Raw genomic sequence first — 20,532 nt, 5'->3', positions numbered from 1 at the left:
CTGTTGTCCTTAGCACCTTTTATTGAAGTATGACCCTTGATGACAATATGGCAGGCATATCAATGTCAGCCAAGCGGGGAATGGTGGAGGACACAAACACACAAACAGTAAGAGTCAGAAAAATAATAGCATTGCATGGGATCGACAACTCCCCGAAATTGTACAGCAAACACTGATTCTTTATCTATATACACTGCCCCATGCCCCACCCCTTCTAAGAATTTAATCTTCAAATAATACCATATTCTGCCACAGAATTATTATTGGCAATGAGAGGGAGTTGCCAAGTTCCACATGGGTAGAAGTAGCCAGAAGTATACCCAACTTCTTCCATTTGAGGTTTGCTACTAGAAAAGCAGCACCCTCGGGGAAGGCTAGAGTTGAGGATGGAGTTCTGGTACCCCTTACACATCTTTTTTGGCACACGAAGTTAAGTGGCAAACAGAACTATGAACCCAGTCTCAAAAGAGGCTTTTTATGTTTTTACTCACTTTCCTTTCCTATGCATCCAATTGCTCCCTTTTTAGGGCTTTAATTCCAGTATAGCTGTCTCATCCTCTAAGAGTCTACTTGGGTATTTAATTTATATCTTGACTGAGTCTTCAATCATTTGACTTGAGGAGCATCTGTTATCTAGAGCCGGGGGATGGGGGGAGAATGGGTGGATGACAGCGATCTTGCAATGGCTCTCTTCTATCCATCACCTTGCTTTTCTAGAACGAAATACCAGTAACCTTTGGGTGGGTGTTGCCAATCTTATGACCTACTTTCATGCCGCTATCTCCTCAGGGGCCTTGGAGGATGGCTGATCCTAGAAACCAAGACCAGAGAGAGCTATCCCATGCCAAGTAGCACTGACACTTTGCAGCAATGTTCCTCACTGTGGAACGCCACAGCAGAAGAGGAGGGCATGCCGGTGTCAGTCGATTGAGCTTTGCTACTCAGCTTATTTTTGAGGTTAGCTTTCAAATACTTTGGAAACTCAGCCTTGTATTATGAATCCGACTCTACAAACTTTTGAGGTGAGACGAATGACAAAAATGAAAGTTAAGGCTTTGGCTGTAGTCCAGTGATATAGCACTTGCCCAGTATACACAAGGCCCTGGATCCCACTTCCAACAATGCTAAAACAACAAACATACACAAACCACAGTTAATAGTATTTTTGGTATCATATACTTAAGGTATAAGAAACATAACAAAGGCTAAAAATACCCAGCCTATGGCCATGATATCAAGCACAGTGACTGCTCCTGGTTCTATTATAGCCAAACAATCTTCAAAAGATAAAACACATAACTCTCATACATCTTTGAATGATACAGCACATAAATCTCATCATCCTCGTATAAGACATCTGAACTGTTTGATCGATTGTCCTAGGGCCCATTATTAAAAGAAGGCAAGGTAAGTGTGGCCTCTATTCAAAGCATCTCCTCACCTCTCCCAATTTCCCTTTGGGTAAGTACTCAGCCATCCTGAATAGAACAGGCTAGAACAGCACAGCACTGCACTACATAGCCCTTCCCTCACACCACAGCACTGCAGAGGACAGCACTTCACATCACACCACAGCACTTCACGTGTCAGCACTGTACAGCACGGCACACTACAGCACTGCACAGCACTGCATAGAGCTTCACATCACACTACAACACTGCACAGCACTGCATAGAGCTTCACATCACACTACAGCACTGCACAGCACTGCATACCACTTCACATCACACTACAGCACTGCACAGCACTGCATAGAGCTTCACATCACACTACAACACTGCACAGCACTGCATAGAGCTTCACATCACACTACAGCACTGCACAGCACTGCATAGAGCTTCACATCACACTACAGCACTGCACAGCACTGCATAGAGCTTCACATCACACTACAGCACTGCACAGCACTGCATACTACTTCACATCACACTACAGCACTGCACAGCACTGCATAGAGCTTCACATCACACTACAACACTGCACAGCACTGCATAGAGCTTCACATCACACTACAGCACTGCACAGCACTGCATACCACTTCACATCACACTACAGCACTGCACAGCACTGCATACCACTTCACATCACACTACAGCACTGCACAGCACTGTATAGTGCTTCACATCACACTACAGCACTGCACAGCACTGCATACCACTTCACATCACAGCACTGCACAGCACTGTATAGCGCTTCACATCACAGCACTGCACAGCACTGCATACCACTTCACATCACAGCACTGCACAGCACTGCACACCACTTCACACTACAGCACTGCACAGCACTGTATAGCACTTCACATCACAGCACTGCATACCAGTTCACACTACAGCACTGCACAGCACTGTATAGCACTTCACATCACAGCACTGCACACCACTTCACATCACAGCACTGCACAGCCACTGCACATCACATCACATCACATCACAGCACTGCACAGCACTGCACACCACTTCACACTACAGCACTGCACAGCACTGTATAGCACTTCACATCACAGCACTGCACAGCACTTCACATCATACCACCCACTGCACATCACATCACATCACATCACATCACATCACATCACATCACATCACATCACATCACAGCACTGCACAGCACTGCACACCACTTCACACTACAGCACTGCACAGCACTGTATAGCACTTCACATCACAGCACTGCATACCAGTTCACACTACAGCACTGCACAGCACTGTATAGCACTTCACATCACAGCACTGCACACCACTTCACATCACAGCACTGCACAGCCACTGCACATCACATCACATCACATCACATCACAGCACAGCACAGCACTGCACTCCACAGCGTAGCACTGCACAGCTTTGTACAGCACTTGACATCACACCACAGCACAGTGCTGCACAGCATAGCACAGAATAGCGGCTACAGAGCTTCATGCTCAGTATAGATTTGGGGGTTATGCTTTAAACAGTTTGTAATCTTTCACTTGAGGGGAGAATGGCGGTACTGATATAGCAACAGTGGTTATTTTAGAGGCAGCAGTACTAAGAAACAAAAGCATACCCGGCAAACCACAGAAAAGGTTGCTACCCCTTAGAATACCCTGCAGGCCAAGATTCTCCCAAAGCTATCAGACACAGCGTGGAGATAATGGAAGAAGTGGCCAGTATTTGTAGCAGCAGTGAAGTTCCGTGGCAAATTCTTTGGTTGAATGAGGTAACACTACAGCTACAATGAACCTCCGAGGACCCTGAGGAACTCAGCAGTGACGTGGTGATGCCTGGGCTGGGGGGTTTGGGGCTTCTGTTGTATTGTTAGGGATAACATCAAGGACTGTACCCAGTTAGTAAGGAACAGAAGACTGAGCTAAATAAAAAGGCAATTTGGTGGTGATTCCCTCTTGCTATTGTCCTCCTGAATGCCTTTCCAGGACAGAAGCTGGCTACCAATGTCAGGTCCTGGCAAAAGCAACAGTTTCAGTTCTTTGTACATTAGTCTGTGGTTTTACCTTCCATTCTTTCAGTTTTCATGATCAACCACGGTTTGACGATATTACATGTAATATCATAGAGTTAAACTGATTAGTTTTAAATTATGTGCCATTCTGAGTAGTGTGACAGGATTTTGCTCCATTCCACATGGATCATGAATCATCTATTTATCCAGTGTATCCATGCTATATAGGCTACCTCTCTTCAGTCACTTAGTCCCCTCAGTGACGAGATTAACAATTGTGGTAAATACAGGGTTTGGAACTAGCCAAGATTTCAGGCGTCCACCAGAGAGGATGCTTTAGCACACAGGCCCAGAAGATAAGGAGGGATACTGTATGTCTAGATCCTGGATGGATCATAATTTTCTCTGGAGCCTGGCCCTGGCTGAAAACTCTCACAGATTTGCTTGCTTGAGGCTCGGCACTGAGAAAGCAGTTGTTGAAAGAGTGCAGTCCACACTTACTCTCACTCATTCATGCGTCCTGCATTGTTCAGTCTTAGGAGAGTACTCTGGCTTCAAAAGGCAGTTAGAAATCATTGAATAAACTCTGTTCAGGAATGCTATGGCCATCTAGACTGCAAGTAAGCACACAGCCAAGCTATGGTGGGGAAGCTGTGAGTTCAAGGGGAGAACTTTCTTAGACACTTGAAGCTATGGTAGGAAGCATTCAATGTCTGGACACTTGATTACTTAGCCAGGGTGGACTCGGGCTTATCTACAGAAAAGGTTTTCCTTCTGGCTAACCTCCCCGTCTCTAATGCATCTCTTCTTGCCTTGTGAAAGAGGAAAAAAGATAACATAAAAATAAATAAAATCAAAGACCATTTGAAATATAATAAGAACCCTCTTCCTTTCAATACTGAAGTTCTATCCAGAAGTCAGTTGCAATAGAAACATTAGAGGAGAAGAGAGTCAAGTCCTGGTACACGACTCCTGGAGATTCAGGGCAAGAAACAAAGTAGCAGGAAGGCCATAGCAACAACACTGTCAACTGTCAAGCTGTTGGGGAGGGTAGACATGGAAGTACTTTGTTGAAACCTGGGTTTTACTGGAAGGGAGGATGAATACATGGGTATACCCAACATTTGCTCCCCTTATATGCAATCTCTCCTTCTATGCCTCCTGCTGCCAATTTTGGGTGAGGGCCTGAAGCTGGTGTTAGGTGAATGCATTCAACTCAAGCAAATCTGTGGACAATAGCTAAGCTAGGTCACTAGCCCTACGGAAGGGGGACATTGCAAGGCAGTTTTGCACTGACCATGAAGAGGGTATGTGGCAAGGGAGAGGACTGAGTCTGTGATGTCTTTGGTGTCCTAGTACAGAGATGAAGGCACTTTAATGGTTCAATGGGCAGCCAAGGGCTCCCACTCACTGGGAAAGAGCATGGTAATACAACCACACCTTGCTGCAGCCCCGGGGCCGTCCCAGGCTCTCTTTGGGGGAAAAGGCTGAAACCATTTGCTAAGTACTTTCTATATACTTGGCTAGTGCACCTGCTACTGGAGACTGAAAGCACTTTCCCCTGCACATGGGCAGGGGTGCAAGGGCACCCGCAGAATTAGAAATTGTTGGGCCCCAAGTTCAGGCTCTCTTTGAGGCATTTAAGTTGCTCTTCCCCAAGTTTAATCTTCTCCTCCAGCTCTCTCTGTTCAATGATGAGTGCAGACTTCATCTTCACAAAGTGCTGGTAATCTTGGAGCTGGTCCTGAGGCAGGTATCGGGAGACCATGCCGAACACCAGCTTCTCCCGGCGGTCCACGTGCTCCTTCAGCTCCTTGGCATCTGCCAGCTGGCTTGTCAGCTGCTGCTTCTTCTCTATCAGCACCAACTGGGGGAGCAGAGGACCAATTAAATGCTATCCCAATCCCCAGGCATCTGCACAGCAGTCTTCCACCAAGGAAGCACCTATGCATTCTGCTAATTAACCAGCCCTAGATTTCCTGTTCTGTAAGCATTTACATACAAAGCTCCCTTGCCTATAGCTCGAGAAAGGCAAGCACGACAGCACTTTGGGAAAGGGGTTGTGTGCAATCACATTTTTCCGTCTCTAAGGCTGCCTTTAAAGCATGGATCACCACTTGGTTTGGTATGGAGGAAGCCTCTCGCCAAGTTGAACTAAGTCCCTTCCATTTGCTGAACAAACACCACTGTGGTGATGGGTTCTGTATGGTGTCTCTATGTGAGTGGACGTGAGTGGGGGTGTGTATTTGAAGGTGTGTGCACGTGTACGGGGCCTCTTACCCTGGATCAAAGCTCCTTGTATAGGGGAAGGTAATGGAGTTTAATTCAATAATAACAGAATGAAATAACCTATAAAATGGAGGGCCCCTTTGCAATTCTAAGGGGATCAGAGACAAATTTACGCCTGCTGCTGTGGCTATTTCTGCTTCTGCTACCACCCCCACCCCTATCATTACCATCACCATCAATCACCACCACTAACAGCTAGCACTGATTCCATATGGACTCTGTTTTGGACACTATTTTATGCAATTAACTTGGATTATCTCAACCATCACATAAAACACATTAAGCAGGCTACATGCTTATTTCATTCTATAAATGAAGCAAGTAAGACAGAACAAGGCTAAGTAAGCTGCTTATAGTCACACAGCTAACCTGCAGAACATCTCGTGGTACTAAAAACCCAGTGCTCACACTCTTAATGCTGTTTTCTGGCTCCCTTAAAAGCTAAAGAGGCGTTTTTTGCAGCTACAGCCTCAGGAACAACATCTGTACCTTCTCCTGGCTGGTCTCTGAATCGATGCTGTTGAGAGCATTCTCTACCCGGGCCAGTCGTCCAGAGAGTGACAGCAACAGGTTGACCACTTTGTCCAGGTCCCCAATAAACAAATGATACTTTTCAAACTCATTGGATTTGCAGACAGCTTTTAAGTTGGCCTCTACCTCTTCTCCAAGGGCAGAATTGGCATTGATATCATCCTGGAGCCCTCGTTGGGCCTCCCGCAGGACAGAAAGTTTCCGGCCAATACTTTCAATGAGCTGAATCTAAGGGAGTTAAACAGAAGACAAAAGGATGAACTTGGACTTCAACAGAAACAGATTTGGGCTTAGCAGAGCACACACCTGTATCCTGCACATGGATGGTGAAGGCAAAAATATTTCAACCTGGCCTATACACTGAGAACTTGTCTAAATGGTCAGACTAAAAATAGAAGGGGGAGGGAAGGTGGGATAGGGGAAGGAAAGACGGAATGGAGAATAAAGAGATAGAGTGAAACCTGAGCAACTGAAAAGCAATTCCAGGTTTCTGAGTTAGGTACCTTCCCTCCCTGTTTGGTAGGAATTTCCATGTTACCGCTAAAGCTCTTGGTATCAGATAAGCAGTACCCATGGACCAAGGCACATTGCGAAATGCAACTGAGACTGTAATAAATGGGAGCTAGAGAGCTTCTGAGGCCCCAGATTGGAGAGAATTGTCATCAGATATTTGCTGATCACTTTATATGTTTTCCATTGGTGCTCATTACAGTGTGCTAGGTCCTGGCCCCCTTGGATCATTTTTGAGGCCTTTGAGTGAGAATGAAAATTCTGCAGTCACTATGACTCTCTTTGACCTCTAGATCTGCCAATTTCTATCTGAAGGACCTGAATGATTTGACTTAATTGAGCTTCACTTTCTCTCTTTGCAGAAGGACGGTAGGTAAGTGTTACGTTCATTACACTGAGTGGTAATGATTCAATAATAATTCATATGACTTAGCACAGAAAGTGTTCAATAAAAGGTAGGCCATTGTTATTATTATTGTCCAATATGACCCATTACCTCCACTCTCCGGAACCATTCGGGTTTAGCTCTCCACTTCACGATATTCACAACCCCCATTCTTAACTTTCTGAATTGATTCTGTAGCTCCATTTGCTCAGTTTCTCTGCAGTGGGCTATTCCTGTTCTTTCTCCAAGGCCCAGCTTTGCTCCCACCCTTTCTAGGGAAAAACCTCTTCTAGAAGTCATCTCTGAGTGGCCTCTTTCTTTTTGGAGCTTTGAAATATTTTACTGTTAGGGGTATAGCTCAGTCATACAGTTCCTAACACACATAAGATACTGACTTTCATACCTAGAACTGCAAACAAGCAAACAGAAAATCCCAATCAAAGTAAAACAAAACTTCTAGAATCAGACTTTACAGTGTGTGGTGGTTTGAATAGGAATGGCCCCCATATTTGAATGCTTGGTCATTAGGGAGTGGTACTAATTGAGAGGGATTAGAAGGCATGGGCTGGTTGGAGTAGGTGTGGCCTTCTTGGAGAAAATGTGTCACTGGGGGTGGGCTTTGAGGTTTCAAAAGCTCAAGCCAGGCCCAGTGTCTCTCTCTTTCTATGGATCTTCCTATGCATCTCTATGCCTATGGATCCAGATGTAAAACTGTCATCTGTAATGTCTGCCTGTCGTGTTGCCATGATGATAATGGACCAAACCTCTAAAACAATGAGCAAGTCCCAATTAAATGCTTCTCTTTATCAGAGTGCCTGTGGTCCTAGTGTCTCTTCACAGCAATAGAATAGTGACTAAGACACAGTGTGATTTTAATTTGTTCTAATTCTATTTCATGAGTGCAAGTCCAATCTCTTACTGTTTATTATGTTTCTCCAGGGAAGCACCTCCTATGTGCTAAGTTTTGTTGTATGTTTTGTGTGATGAAATGCCCGTGCAAAACAGCTTAAAGGAAGAAGAGAAGAACGGTGCACTTTGGCTCGTGGTCTCAGAAGTTTCAGTTCGTTGTGGCAGCCAGGAGCACAGAGAGTGAGAGCCTATACTATAGGTTTGCCTGCCCTCACCCCTTTATTACATCTGGGTCCCCAGCCTTTCGGATGGTGGCATCCCCACATTCTGGGCGTGTGTTCACTCACCCTTTGCTAATCATCTGTGGAAATGCCTTCCAGAACTCCCAGAGGCATGCTTTGCAGTCTCCAGGCACCTATCGATCTAATCAACTCGACAAAATTAAACACCACAGCCTAATCCTCTAATTTCCAGCAGTAATCAGTTGTGTGACTGCACTCACCAGAAGGCAATGGAGTAGAGTGGAATTTGAGTCATATAAACTGCTAGATACCAATCGTGCCTTCTACAAACTCAGAAACTTTGGATACAAAGTTTTCTTCTGTATCTATTAACTAGAGCAGTCTACTTTTGTCCAGGGCGCTGTGACAGTTGATAGTAAACATGATTGCAGAAGCAAACTATTTACTGCTGTGTCTGAGATAGTAAATGCCAAGCGCACATTTATTTGTGTTATTGTTATCATAAACATTATCATTACTATTATTATAAGGAAGTCAGGAATATATATCTAGGGGCTGGAGAGATGCATCAATGGTTGAAATGCTTGCATGCAAGTATGTTGCAGGAGCTCCTCCTGCTCCTTCAGCCAATAGCCGCTGAGATACCAGCCCATTGGGGCGTGGTCTCTCTTCCTTTAAAAAAGCGGCCACTTCCCTCTCCTCTCTCTCTTACTTCCTGCACATAAGAAGCCAGGCACAGCAGAATGTATCTGTAACCCTGACACTGGGGGATGATGGAAAAAGAGGGATTCCCAGAGTTCATTGATGAGCTAGTCTAGCCAATCACTAAGCTCCAAGTTTAGTGAGTGCAACTTTCTTAAAAAGAATAAGGTAAGAAACAACAGAATGTGAAACCCAGTGTTGACCTTCAGGCTACACATGCACATGTACACAAACATATATGTGTGCAAACATAACATCCTGGTGCAGATAAATACCAGAACAAGTACGAGTGAGCTAGGTAGGAAGCAAGAGGGAGTGAGAGCAAGCAGGTGAGTGAGTGAGTGGGGAGGGAGGGAGGGAGAGAGAGAGAGAGAAGACCTTGTTTAACTAAGAGGTTCTGAATGGCATGATGCTATCTATCCTGGTTGCCTACAGATTTTGTAGCCAGTATTGCATTGTGGTTAAGATCATAGACTCTAGCAACAGATTGTTTTGAATGTCACAAAGTAGTGGTCTGACCTGTAATACATTACTCAACCTCTGTGGACTTCAACTTCTCTACGGGAAAACGTAGATAACAATAACACCCATATCACAGAGTGGTTGTAAGAATTAAATGAACTAGTACATGTTGAGGATAGTATCATATACACGGGAAGTAAGTTCCATTTAGTGTATGATTTATGATTATCCTAGTTTAAGCTTCTGGGATGGGTAGGTTTGGAGTGTTCCTTTCTAACAGTTCATTTGGAATTGTTGAAGGTGATCAAGACTAAGAGGTTCCAAAGCCTGTTGTCAAAAAAAGTCAGGGAATCATCATGTTTGTGCTTGGAAGTGTGAGAAAGATCAGCAAACCTGCCAAGAACTGGGAGCCCAGGATAGGAACGAGGAAACATAACTAGGTTTCAAAACATCCTTGATTATTTTGTCACCTCCCCTTCTCTCATACGGAAGTCAGTGTCAGTGTCAAAGGATTTTCACTGCCTCACCGGGGATGCCAACCCTTTGGGGACTGAGGAAAGAATGAAGATGGAGGGAGGGAGCACTCTGCTTTTCAGTACCTGGGTTCTGTAGCCTGAACGTCAGCCTGGGGAAGGTGTATTGTATGCACTGGAGGAAGCTGGCCAGTCATTACAGGCTCAGCCAGAGCTGAGCTGTTTTCCTGGAACACTGCAAACTGATGACCTTCCTCCCCTTTCTTCCTAACACACAAACACTGCCCTGCCCCACCTGCAGCCATTGCAAATGATTCTCTGCTATTCTGTCCATTTCCAGTCATCTCTCTTCATTATCTTTGTCCCTGGAAAGTCCTGGCCTTGAGTAAGCAAGGAGCAGCTCTGCCATGTTCAAGAAACATAGACTCCAAGGAAGAGCATCTGGATCAATAAAATCAGATACTTCTATGGTCCAATTATTTCCCTGACATTTTGCTTCAGATGGGAAAATGGAAGGAGGGCTTCTGAAAATGGCCTTATGTTTTCCTACAGGTCATGTCCTGAAAGAGAAATATGGGCAGAAGAGCAATTTACATTGAGTTCACATGTCCACAAAATGGCAAATTGGGGCCTTTGAGGTTGCTATGACAACTCTATTTGCTTATGAGATAAAATAGGTAAGTGCAAGGGGGTAAAATGATTCCAGGAACTTGATTAAAAAACTGGGCTACTGGTACTTAGAGGAAGAAAGGGAGACTTGGAACAACAACAACAACATCCCCATTTACCTATTTTGTATTTTCAAGAGATAATTGACCATCATTGCAAATAAATAATAGTCTTTCAGCCTATAATTTCTCCTTAGTCAGTCTGTTCTCTCTCCCAGAAACTTACAGAGAATACGAATTAATGGCACTACCATTGGCCAGAGCTCTGATGTGCCTTAGGCAGTGACTTAGGTTGCTTAATTCAAAAGGACAGAATGGGAGAGCAGAGATGCAGTTCTGCCTTTGAGTCCAGGACTCATTTAGTATGTAACCTTGGAAAAGGTAGTCCCTTTAAGTGGTTACAAAAACAGTGGGGGCGATAGTAATACTTATCTTGCAGGGCTAGGGCTGTAACTCAGCAGGAAAACACTGCCCTAGCAAGTGCAAGGCTCTGGGTTCAGCCCTAGCACTACAAAAGAAAGAAAGTGTGGGAGGAGGGAGGTAGGGAAGAAGGGGAGGCTGAGTGAGGTAAGGAAGGAGGGAGGAATGGAGGGGAGGAAGGGAGGTTGACTGGAGATGCAGCTCAGTTCAAAATGCTTTCTTAATACATGCTAGGCCCCAGTGTTGGTCCCAAATACTTCAAAAATTTTCACTGAGACTCTTTGAGGTTGAGCCTTTAGATCAGCAGCAGAGCACCAGCGCAGACCACATAAGGTCCTGGGTTCAATCTCCAGTGACAGACAGACAGACAATCAGAGAGACAAACAGATACACACACACCCCTCCCACACCCCTGTAGCAGGGTGGTTCTAAGGACTAGAGAGATAACAATTAGTGCTACCACTGTTGATCAGAGACTTGACTACGGGAAGGCTGTTTGATTTCCATACTGAAACACAGGCATGAAAGACATGCTAGAAGGTGTGGAAGGGCTAGTTGTTCTTCAGATACTGAGCTAAATGCTGGAAATCTTTGGGATATACGAAAGCCTTACCTTTTTTTGAGCCAGTTCATAGTCAACTCCCTCCTCTCCCAGGCCTGCCTCTGCCATCTCAGGCTGCTCTTTTAATTTATTCAGCAGTTCTGCCTTGGCCACAGAGATATTATAATATGCCGAGTAAGAGGTAGAGATTCCTGGGCCCCCTGGAGGAGGTGAGAAGTGCTGAAACTCTTGTCTGTGGAAACAAAAGGTAACCATTTGAGCACTTTGTTCAGAGACAACTGATGTTTCGCCTTTCTTGGTTTTCTCTACCTGTAACATTTGACACCACTTCCCCTAGCTATTATAAAATGGACCAGAAGGCACTGTTCAAAGATGAACAGGCCACAGGAGGCTATCTAAAAGCCAAGCAATGACAAACTTGTAGACAGTCTGTTTCCATATCCTTCTATGTGCCTGTCCTTAGGAGCTCAAAAGACATTTTTATCATTTGGCTCAGTCATTAACACACCATTAAAACAAAGAACATAGAAGACCTCCAAGATTAGTTCACAACCTTCAGGGAGGGATTGGGATGAATAAATGTGATCCTTTGTGTCTGGTAACCTCTCCTCTGCCTAAGTACAGCCCCTACTCGGCCCCGCTCTACCTGATCTGCTTGATAACAAAGGTACCCCATGGCTTTCCTCATACTCATTTCTCTTATCCTATTGCTACTCCTGCTGGAAATGGTCACCCCACTCTAGATTTCCCTGTGACCTCAGCCATGGCCACTATTTGGAAGGCAGGGATTAGCATCCCTGCCAAAAACTTCTCAGGGTCCATCCCATCTCTCACAGGCTCTTCTGACGCTGCCTCTTGTAGGGCAGCCCTTTGGCCTGACAAGGGGCAGCATCCCTCCACTTCCAGAATATTCTTACTGGCCCAAGCCCCCTGCATGGTTGCAGAGTGAAATGGGGAGAGAATGAAGCCAGCGATACCAGGGGCTTGAAAAGTATAGCGGCAGAGCCTATTGCCTTGGGGTTACTGAAGCACGAAGGTACATAGCGGTGCTTCACAGAGCCCCAGCCAGAGAAAGAGAATTTTTTCCTTAGGAAAGAAGTAGTTCTGGCTCCTCTCTGGCTTGGACTTAGACTCTTCTGATAATAAGCCTTCTTGTCTAGTAGGAAAAGTGGGAAAGTGAAGGCTATTATGTCAGGTTTCAGTAATGAAGGGGTGAACAATTCTGCCCAGGGTTTATGCAAGGGAAAAGCCTACACTCACTATAGTGCTGTGTGTACGTTTGTATATATGCATGTACATAGGTATGTATATATGCATATATACACGTATATAGCAATATACATATACATATGTATGTACACACATATTCCCTTTGCCTAGCAGCTCCTCCTACCATCCACCTGTCTGCGTCACTAGCCCTTTCTAACCTCTAGCTGTTTGAAAGGGAAAGTAAGAGAAACTCATTAGTCATTTTTGCAGCTATTTGTAGCTCTTAGATAAAGGTCAAATATAATAGCTAAAAAGGCTCCACAGCTATTTACTGATTCATGCTATGCTGTCTCTTAATTCATCACACAAAGGCAACCTGGGCATGCCAATAATCCTCACTCTAGAGACACTTTCTTAACACGGAGGGTTTCAAGCTTAGAACTATTATATTAATACACACACAGACACACACAGACACAGACACACACACACACACACTGCTTGCTATACCCCAGAAACTGTCCCAAGACAGGTAACACACATGTGCACAGCACACACATGTGCACATATGGACACTCACAACTGAATGCTCATCGTAACCACTTTACAGACAGAAAACATGAAGAACCAAGAGGGAACATTATATTCCCTAGGTGAGCAGCCAGTAAAGTGTACACCAATGATTTTCCCTTCGGCCCTGACTCCACATCTGTGCGTTTATCCTCTATTTTCTGTGATGGTGACAAATGAACGGCTCGATACTCTACAAACTCCAGTTTGTAAGGAACTTTCGAGCTGGACTATTCCTCTGATATCAGAGAAGAGAGAATATTATGTAGGGAATGCAAAGAAATGAGCTTTGAGAACTCCTGTCTATAAATTTATGGTACATATCAATTTCCTGGGTCAGAGAGTGTAACAATCCAAACTCAGGTGCTACGTGGAAAGTCAGTATGTTGGCAAGCACAGCCCTGCACAACGTTACAGTGGATCGTATGAAGCACTGTGCTCCAGGGTTCTTTTCCTCATTACCCTCATGAATAGGGAAGGCATTGCAAGAAATCTATAAGAACCTAATCTGAATTTGAAAGTAAACATTACATATAAAATCAGAACTGTCCATTGAGCACCGAGAGAACGTGCTTAGAGTTTGCAGCGCAAACCAGATCTACGCTGGAATCAGTTATTAGCCTGGAGCAACGACTGATTATTTCCACCACTTCCTCCCATACATGCTAGAGAATTTGTAACTAAACAGTAAATGTGTGGTAATGATACTGTGGCTTAGCATGGCTGAAATTTGGACATCTTTATTTGCTTTTCACATTGCAAACCTTAAACATCTACTGGCCTCAGCACTCTCTATCTTAGACTTTCCTAGAGTCTGAAGAGAACCGCCGGGACCGACGGTACTGAGATGATGCTGTGCGCTATGAGTTGGACTGCCTGCGATCTTGTGAGAAAGTTAGTTTTTCTCTTAGCTTCACTTTTCTCATCTGAAAGGTAGAGGGGAGTAGTTATAACTCTCCACTAGGTTCGTTAGGGGAGACTAAATCAATGTCCAAATAAACCCATCCTAAATGAAAACTACTTAGACTATACCTAACCTTCCAAAGCATACAGCTTAGCACAGCACATTGTAGAGTAGCAGTCATTTCTCTCATCATTTGCTGACTGCCTCTGCTGCTCCTCAGTACCACTAAAGGTTGCTGTGAGACCCTTACTAGCTTAGGAAAAGGCCAACCTCCCCACCTTCAAATGCCACTTCTACTGAGTGCATGTTGCTTTTCCATCATTGTAAACCCTAAGAACGAGCATATCACATGTCAGGAATGATCTGTTCATGAAAATACTTAAAATCGGGCTCAGCGCACAGTAAACAGGTGAAGAAACTTCACCTAGGATGGAACTGATGCTCTTCCTTAAATTTTTATCACCAGAAGAAACATTTAGAATTGATTTTTGCAGCTAGAAGTCAAGGTTAGGTGCAAATGAATGTATTCCCTTGCATCCTATAATTTCTTACAAACAAATCACTGGAGCAGGTTATACGATGTTTAGAAACAGTGATTTCCTTCTCAGTGGCTCAGGTGTCAGGACAATTAAGAGTCATAGAACTAGAACTGCTACTTCTGGTATACATTACCCTGTAAGAGAGAAGATGGAAGAACAAGATCTTTCGGAGAGAGGCTGCACAATGTGACGGAGAAGGAGAAGAGGAGGAGGAAGCAGGGAGGGGGAGGAGGACGATGAGGAGGAGGACGTGGACGACGAGGACAAGGATGCTGCAGCAGCTGCAGCTGCCTGGATTTAGAGGCAGATAGATCTGGATTTGAGTCTTTGCTGCACAATACTGAATTAATTAGTCCCTTATTTTGCTCAACTTCAGCTACCTCATTTGTCAAATGGGGATGATAACGGCCAACAGAGATGTTGGGAAGAATAACTTAAATAATGTACATTAAATGTCAGGCAGTGTCTGGCACATAGTAAGTGCCTAATTGAAAACTTATTTGATTATCTATTTAGCCTTTGAAATATTAGTTCAATGCCTACTATCTGCCAGGTAACCTTTCAATCTTCCAGCTGTAATACATAACAAGCACAACGCAGCTAGTTTCTGCAACATATTTTCCAGTTGAGAAGGAGCCACATGTGGTCTGCTAAGGGCTTCTCACAGAGCCCAGGAGCTGGGATCTATAAATGCTTTCCTTATGGCACCTCAGAGAACTGCTCAATCAGTGCCAGATAACCAAGTAACAAGATTAGCCTGTCCATAAAAGTCACATAAACAAGGTATTTCTAATAGCAACCACTCTCAGGCAAGGTCCTGCTATAAAAGGATTTAAAGAAAACAATTAGGGGACACCTGCCTGCTCATCCCCAGTGGAGCTTTGCAAGTGGGAATGGAGAGCTAAGAGGCCAAACACGGAGCAATGGAGATCATGAACACACACACACACACACACACACACACACACACACACACACACACACAGTGATGCACAGATGAACACTCACATAGAAGTCAGTGGCAGCCCACAATCCTGTTTTGATCTCTCAGCCCAGCCAGCTAGCCCTGTCAACTGCTGCCTAATGTCTGGCAAAGCAAATCTGAAGAAGCAGGAGAACAAGAGGGAGGAGGAAGTGGAAGGGACAAAGAATGCCCTTGGCTGTTTAAGGAACCATCAGAGCATCTAGTTCAGCAACATCTTTCTTCTGGGGCTGGGGGAATGATTCAGAGCCCCAGGCTACTTTGCTAGAGCAGGTAGAGCCAGGCTTTAGAAAAGGCCAAGGCCAAGCCAAGAATGGCTTATGCTTTCGTGACTGGGGGTCAGATATTGGTGTATACCTTAAAGATCCATTGAGAAGCGATAGCATATTTTCTTTAATGATAGGGATAAAACCTTGAACTTCATTTCCTGAGCACCTACTATGCCCTAAGTATCTGTTGATGTCCTTTACATGCAATATGTTAATAGTCAGAACCTGGTAGAACAGGTACATTATCTTTCACACCTGTTTTCCAGGTAAGACGATCAGTGTTATACAGTTGCTAACTAACAGAGGTGAAATCTAATTCATGTTGCTGGCTGCCTTTTCTGGGACCCATTGTCTTTCCCAAACACTTACTTTGGGGTCACAGTGGCTTCCTGCTCAGTTGTCCTCCACAATCCACGAGCGCCATAATAGCAAGGAGGTTGAGCTTTCTCAGGCTGGGCTCCAGTGTGGCCCCTTACAGGAGGCACAAAATCACTGGGATGACGAGCAAAGACCTCTTGCTCTGGGAGACTCTGTGAGGCCTGCCTTGAGGCCTCCAGGTGGCCCACCTTCAGGGGTTGTGGCTGTTCCAGGCCCTCATCTGGATTAGGGGCATGGGAACCAGTAGTTTCGGAACTAAAATACTGGGGTGGTAGGTCCTCCTCTTTCCGTCCCTCCTCCTCCTGCTCTTGCTCCTTTTTCTCATCTACTTCCTCATCTTCCTCATCACACCTCTGCTGCTGCTGCTGCTGCTGTTGCTGCTGCTGTTGTTGTTGCTGCTGCTGCTGTTGCTGCTGCTGCTGTTTCTGCTGCTGCTGGGCTGCACGGAAAAGCCTATATTTTTCCCAGTTGGGAGGAGGAGGGCGAGGGGGAGGGAAAGCCTTCTTTCGGGCCCCAAGGAGTTCTGGCTGGGTCTCACTGCCTTTAGTAAATGGCTCCCTCTGAGGCATCCCCCAGGCCCGGGGGTTTGGAGGTTCCAAGCTGATGTGACTCTCTGAGAAGGCTCGGTTTCGCAGTGGGCGGGGCATGGAGGCAACAGAACTCCCATCTTCATAAACTGAAGATTCCTCTGCTTTGTTCAAGGCGAGTTTGAAGTCTCCAAGGAGGTCAAGAGATGAGATTGCTCGGTAGTTTGACAAGTCCAGTGCTGGGTTTTCAAGGCAAGGGTGGAAGGGAGTAGACCATGAAAAGCTGGCCTTAGAATGAGCCATTTCCCTGCAAAACAACAGAGAAGAATTGACCAAGAGAAGCATGTGGTGGATAGGCCCATATTTCGGATGACATCATGTCCGCAAAGTTAAATGACTACAAAACTCTAATAGATGTAGTAAGTGCAATGGCCATGGTGATAAGAATATAATTATGAATACAGCAAACACATTTTGTGCATAAACTAAGTACTAAACACTAGTGCATTGGTTCTCAACCTTCCAAATGCTGTGGCCCTTTAATACAGACCCCTTAATACATGTGGTGGTGACTCCCAATCATTAAAACTATTTTGTTGCTATTTCATAACTGTAATTTTGCCACTGTTATGAATTGTAATGTAAATATCTGACATGCAGGAAATCTAATATGGGGACCCTGAAAGGGTCACAACTCAGGCTGACAACTATGACACTAGTGTATACTTCCAGTGCTTTCTATGTTCAAACTTATTTGCTCATTATAATACACCTAGGAGGTAGTTCTTACAGTTTGGATTTTAGAGTTTGGGAAAATGAGACATTGTTAGGATAAGTAACTTGTCCAGGGTTATAAAGGTTATGAGGTAGAGCTGGGATTTGAACTTGAACTGTTTAGCCAAAGTCAAAAATAAACACATAGCACCCCCGACCTATTTATGGCACTCAGCCTGGAAATGCAATAATCTGGGACTTACAATCGTGGTTTTCCTGCTTTACTTGATTTCTCTCTCTTGTTTTACTACGCAGGTTTCTAGTGCTTAGAAATGTACAGTGATTTCCATAATGAATGCCCGTGGCGCCGCTTACTACCCAGAATCAGCACAATTTGATACTTTACTATGGAAAGTGCACGAGGTTTTCTTGTATCTCACTCCCCACTTCCATTCTCCTACTGCCTATTTGATGCAAGATAGATTAGAAATGAACTACATATAACGTCCCTGTTCTTACATGTGTGCTAAGAGTACTAAGTTATTCACAAGGATCTACCACTTTTGCTTAAAAATATTTTCTTCTGATCACATCACAATCTGAAATTTCAAAAAGAACCGTTAAATTATAGGCTTTTCTGAAAACTAACTTTAAAAAGTAGACAAACTACTCTGCTATCCAAAAATTGAGGATGGGATAAAGATGAGTTAATAACATGAGCAAATATGAACTCATATGAACTCAAAGAGACTGAAGCAGCAAGCACAGGGCATGGACAGGTCTGTACTAGGTATTTCCTGCGTGCGTGTACACACACACACACACACACACACGGCTTCCAGTTTAGTGTTTTTATGAGATTCCTGAGTGTGAGAAATGACTCTTGTGCCTTCTATTGGACTCTTTTCCTTCTATTTGTTTGTCTTATCCAACTTTGCTATGAGTGTTTTTGTTTTATCTAATATTTTATTTTGTTATATTAAAGTGAGTGAGTGAGTGTAAATCTAGACACACTGTAAGGCTAACAGCTGAACTGTCACTTACGCCTACTGGAACACTCACGGGGTGTGTCAACCACTGTAGGGCAGGCATCATGGTCAGGGCAGTTGACCAACATGTAATGGACTCCATAGTTTTGTTGTGTGATTTCATTTGGCTATAGTTTTTTTGTGTGTGTGTGTGGTTCATGGTTTATTTTTCTTGGTTTTGTTGTTATATTGGGGTTTTGTTTGTTATTTTGAAAAATAATTTAAAGTTGGGTGGGTAGGAAGGAGGAGAGGATCTTGAAAAACTTGGGAGAGGGAAAGAATATGACCAAAATATATTCAAAATTTTATATATATATACATACATATATGTATATATAAAGGATAAGCAAGCATCTTATGAAACAACTGTAAGTAAAAGTATGTTATTAATTAACAGAACCAACCAGTAAATTTAGAAATAAAGTAAACTAATCAAGCGTGGTGACACACACCTTTAACCCCAGTACTCAAGAGGCAGAGCAATGGATCTCTGTGAGTTTGAGGCCAACTTGGTTTATATAGTAAATTTCAGGATAATCAGGGCTATATATACTACAGATTTCCTGTCTTGAAAACAAGAAATAAGGTAGACTATAAAAACATCATCTACATAAAACATTATAAACAAGGAGATAAAAATTATTCAGTAAATCTTTTGAGACAACTTTTGATCGGTGCTATACATGTGTATAAATACTTAATATTTTATGTTATATATTCATATAAGAAAAATTTTGAAATTTAAAATATGATCTTTTGTATGGAAAAATAATACTTTTAAGTTATAAAAGATAATCTCAAAGGACAAAGTCCAGTTTTATTTGAATATTTGTAAAATATCAGACTTGTATATGGTGAGATTTGTCAAAATGAAATGACTCTCTTCAGCTGATTATAAAGAGGCAAGCTCCTTAGACTTATGATCTGCTTTCCTATGGTAACCTGCGAGCAATCAACATCATGCTGCGTCCTGCCTACTGCCAGGAGCTTCCAAGGGTTCAATTATCAGCAGAGAGACTATGCATTCAACAGACATGATGATGGCTGGGACTATTTCTTTAAAAATAACAGTATACATAATGCTAACCAAGCTGAGATAAAATGGGAACAAACCATCATTCCCCTCATCACTAGTTCCCACATGGATCAAAAGTTCATGCCCACTTATCTTCACTCTGCAGGAGCCTACCTGGAGACTCCTCATGCACAAATTATCCAACCTAGCATATCTTCTCCAGGAACAAAAAGAAAAGAAAAAGTAGTGAGTGGACAGCAAAAGGATGACCAATATATATCAGGTAGAGGGGGCCTTGCTGATTATTATTATCTATTATTCTTAATTACCCCGAGTTTAGTTTGCCTTTATTCCTCTCCCAAAGGAACACCGCCACAGTGCTAACAACTGGAATATATGATAAAAGATCTAATTACACTAATTCTTTCCCTTTTCCCTCCTTTCTCTTTAGGTATGAGCACATGCTTATATGTATATGCCCCCCCCCCACTGTGTGTGTGTATGTGCGTGTGTGTGTGTGTATGTGTGTGTGTGTGTGTGTGTGTGTGTGTGAGAGAGAGAGAGAGAGAGAGAGAGAGGAAGTAAGTCTTGTTACATAGTCTAGGCTAGTTTTGAACTTGAAATCCTCCTTTGTCAGCCACATAAGAACAACATTAAAGGCATATCTTGTTATACCCACAAGTCCTGGATATTTATGTAAAAAAAACCCCACAATCAAACATCATAAGCAAACTGTAGACAATGTAAAGGCAAACAAAGTCAGAAACAAATGTAAGACTGTTTCAATTTACAAGTTGAATAAGAGAAAACACTAACAAAGACTACATTTTCTCTTCAGGATCCCATTGAATATTTTTTAATTGCCT

General features: G+C 43.6%; 1 protein-coding gene across 2 annotated transcripts in view; it reads right to left on the bottom strand.

The window, feature by feature from the left end:
- The window catches only part of Shroom4 (shroom family member 4), a 203,887-nt gene continuing 183,355 nt past the window's right edge, over positions 1-20,532 (bottom strand). Inside the window, exons 6-11 of one of the 2 annotated variants that reach the window (XM_075957514.1) lie at positions 16,374-17,216; positions 11,583-11,763; positions 6,217-6,486; positions 2,699-5,305; positions 1,909-2,269; positions 1-1,592 (exon numbers count right to left, since the gene is read on the bottom strand). In XM_075957514.1, coding sequence (XP_075813629.1) covers positions 5,036-5,305; positions 6,217-6,486; positions 11,583-11,763; positions 16,374-17,216 — 1,564 coding nt within the window. In that variant the 3' untranslated portion in view covers positions 1-1,592; positions 1,909-2,269; positions 2,699-5,035. Of the gene's footprint in view, positions 1,593-1,908; positions 2,270-2,698; positions 5,306-6,216; positions 6,487-11,582; positions 11,764-16,373; positions 17,217-20,532 lie in introns of those variants that run through there. The other variant, XM_075957515.1, reaches the window with a different exon arrangement.

Source organism: Microtus pennsylvanicus, chromosome X, assembly GCF_037038515.1.
Source record: "Microtus pennsylvanicus isolate mMicPen1 chromosome X, mMicPen1.hap1, whole genome shotgun sequence".
Taxonomy (NCBI): Eukaryota; Metazoa; Chordata; class Mammalia; order Rodentia; family Cricetidae; genus Microtus; species Microtus pennsylvanicus.
The sequence above is the reverse complement of the archived record's forward strand: the minus strand, read 5'-3'. Positions and strand labels throughout refer to the sequence as shown.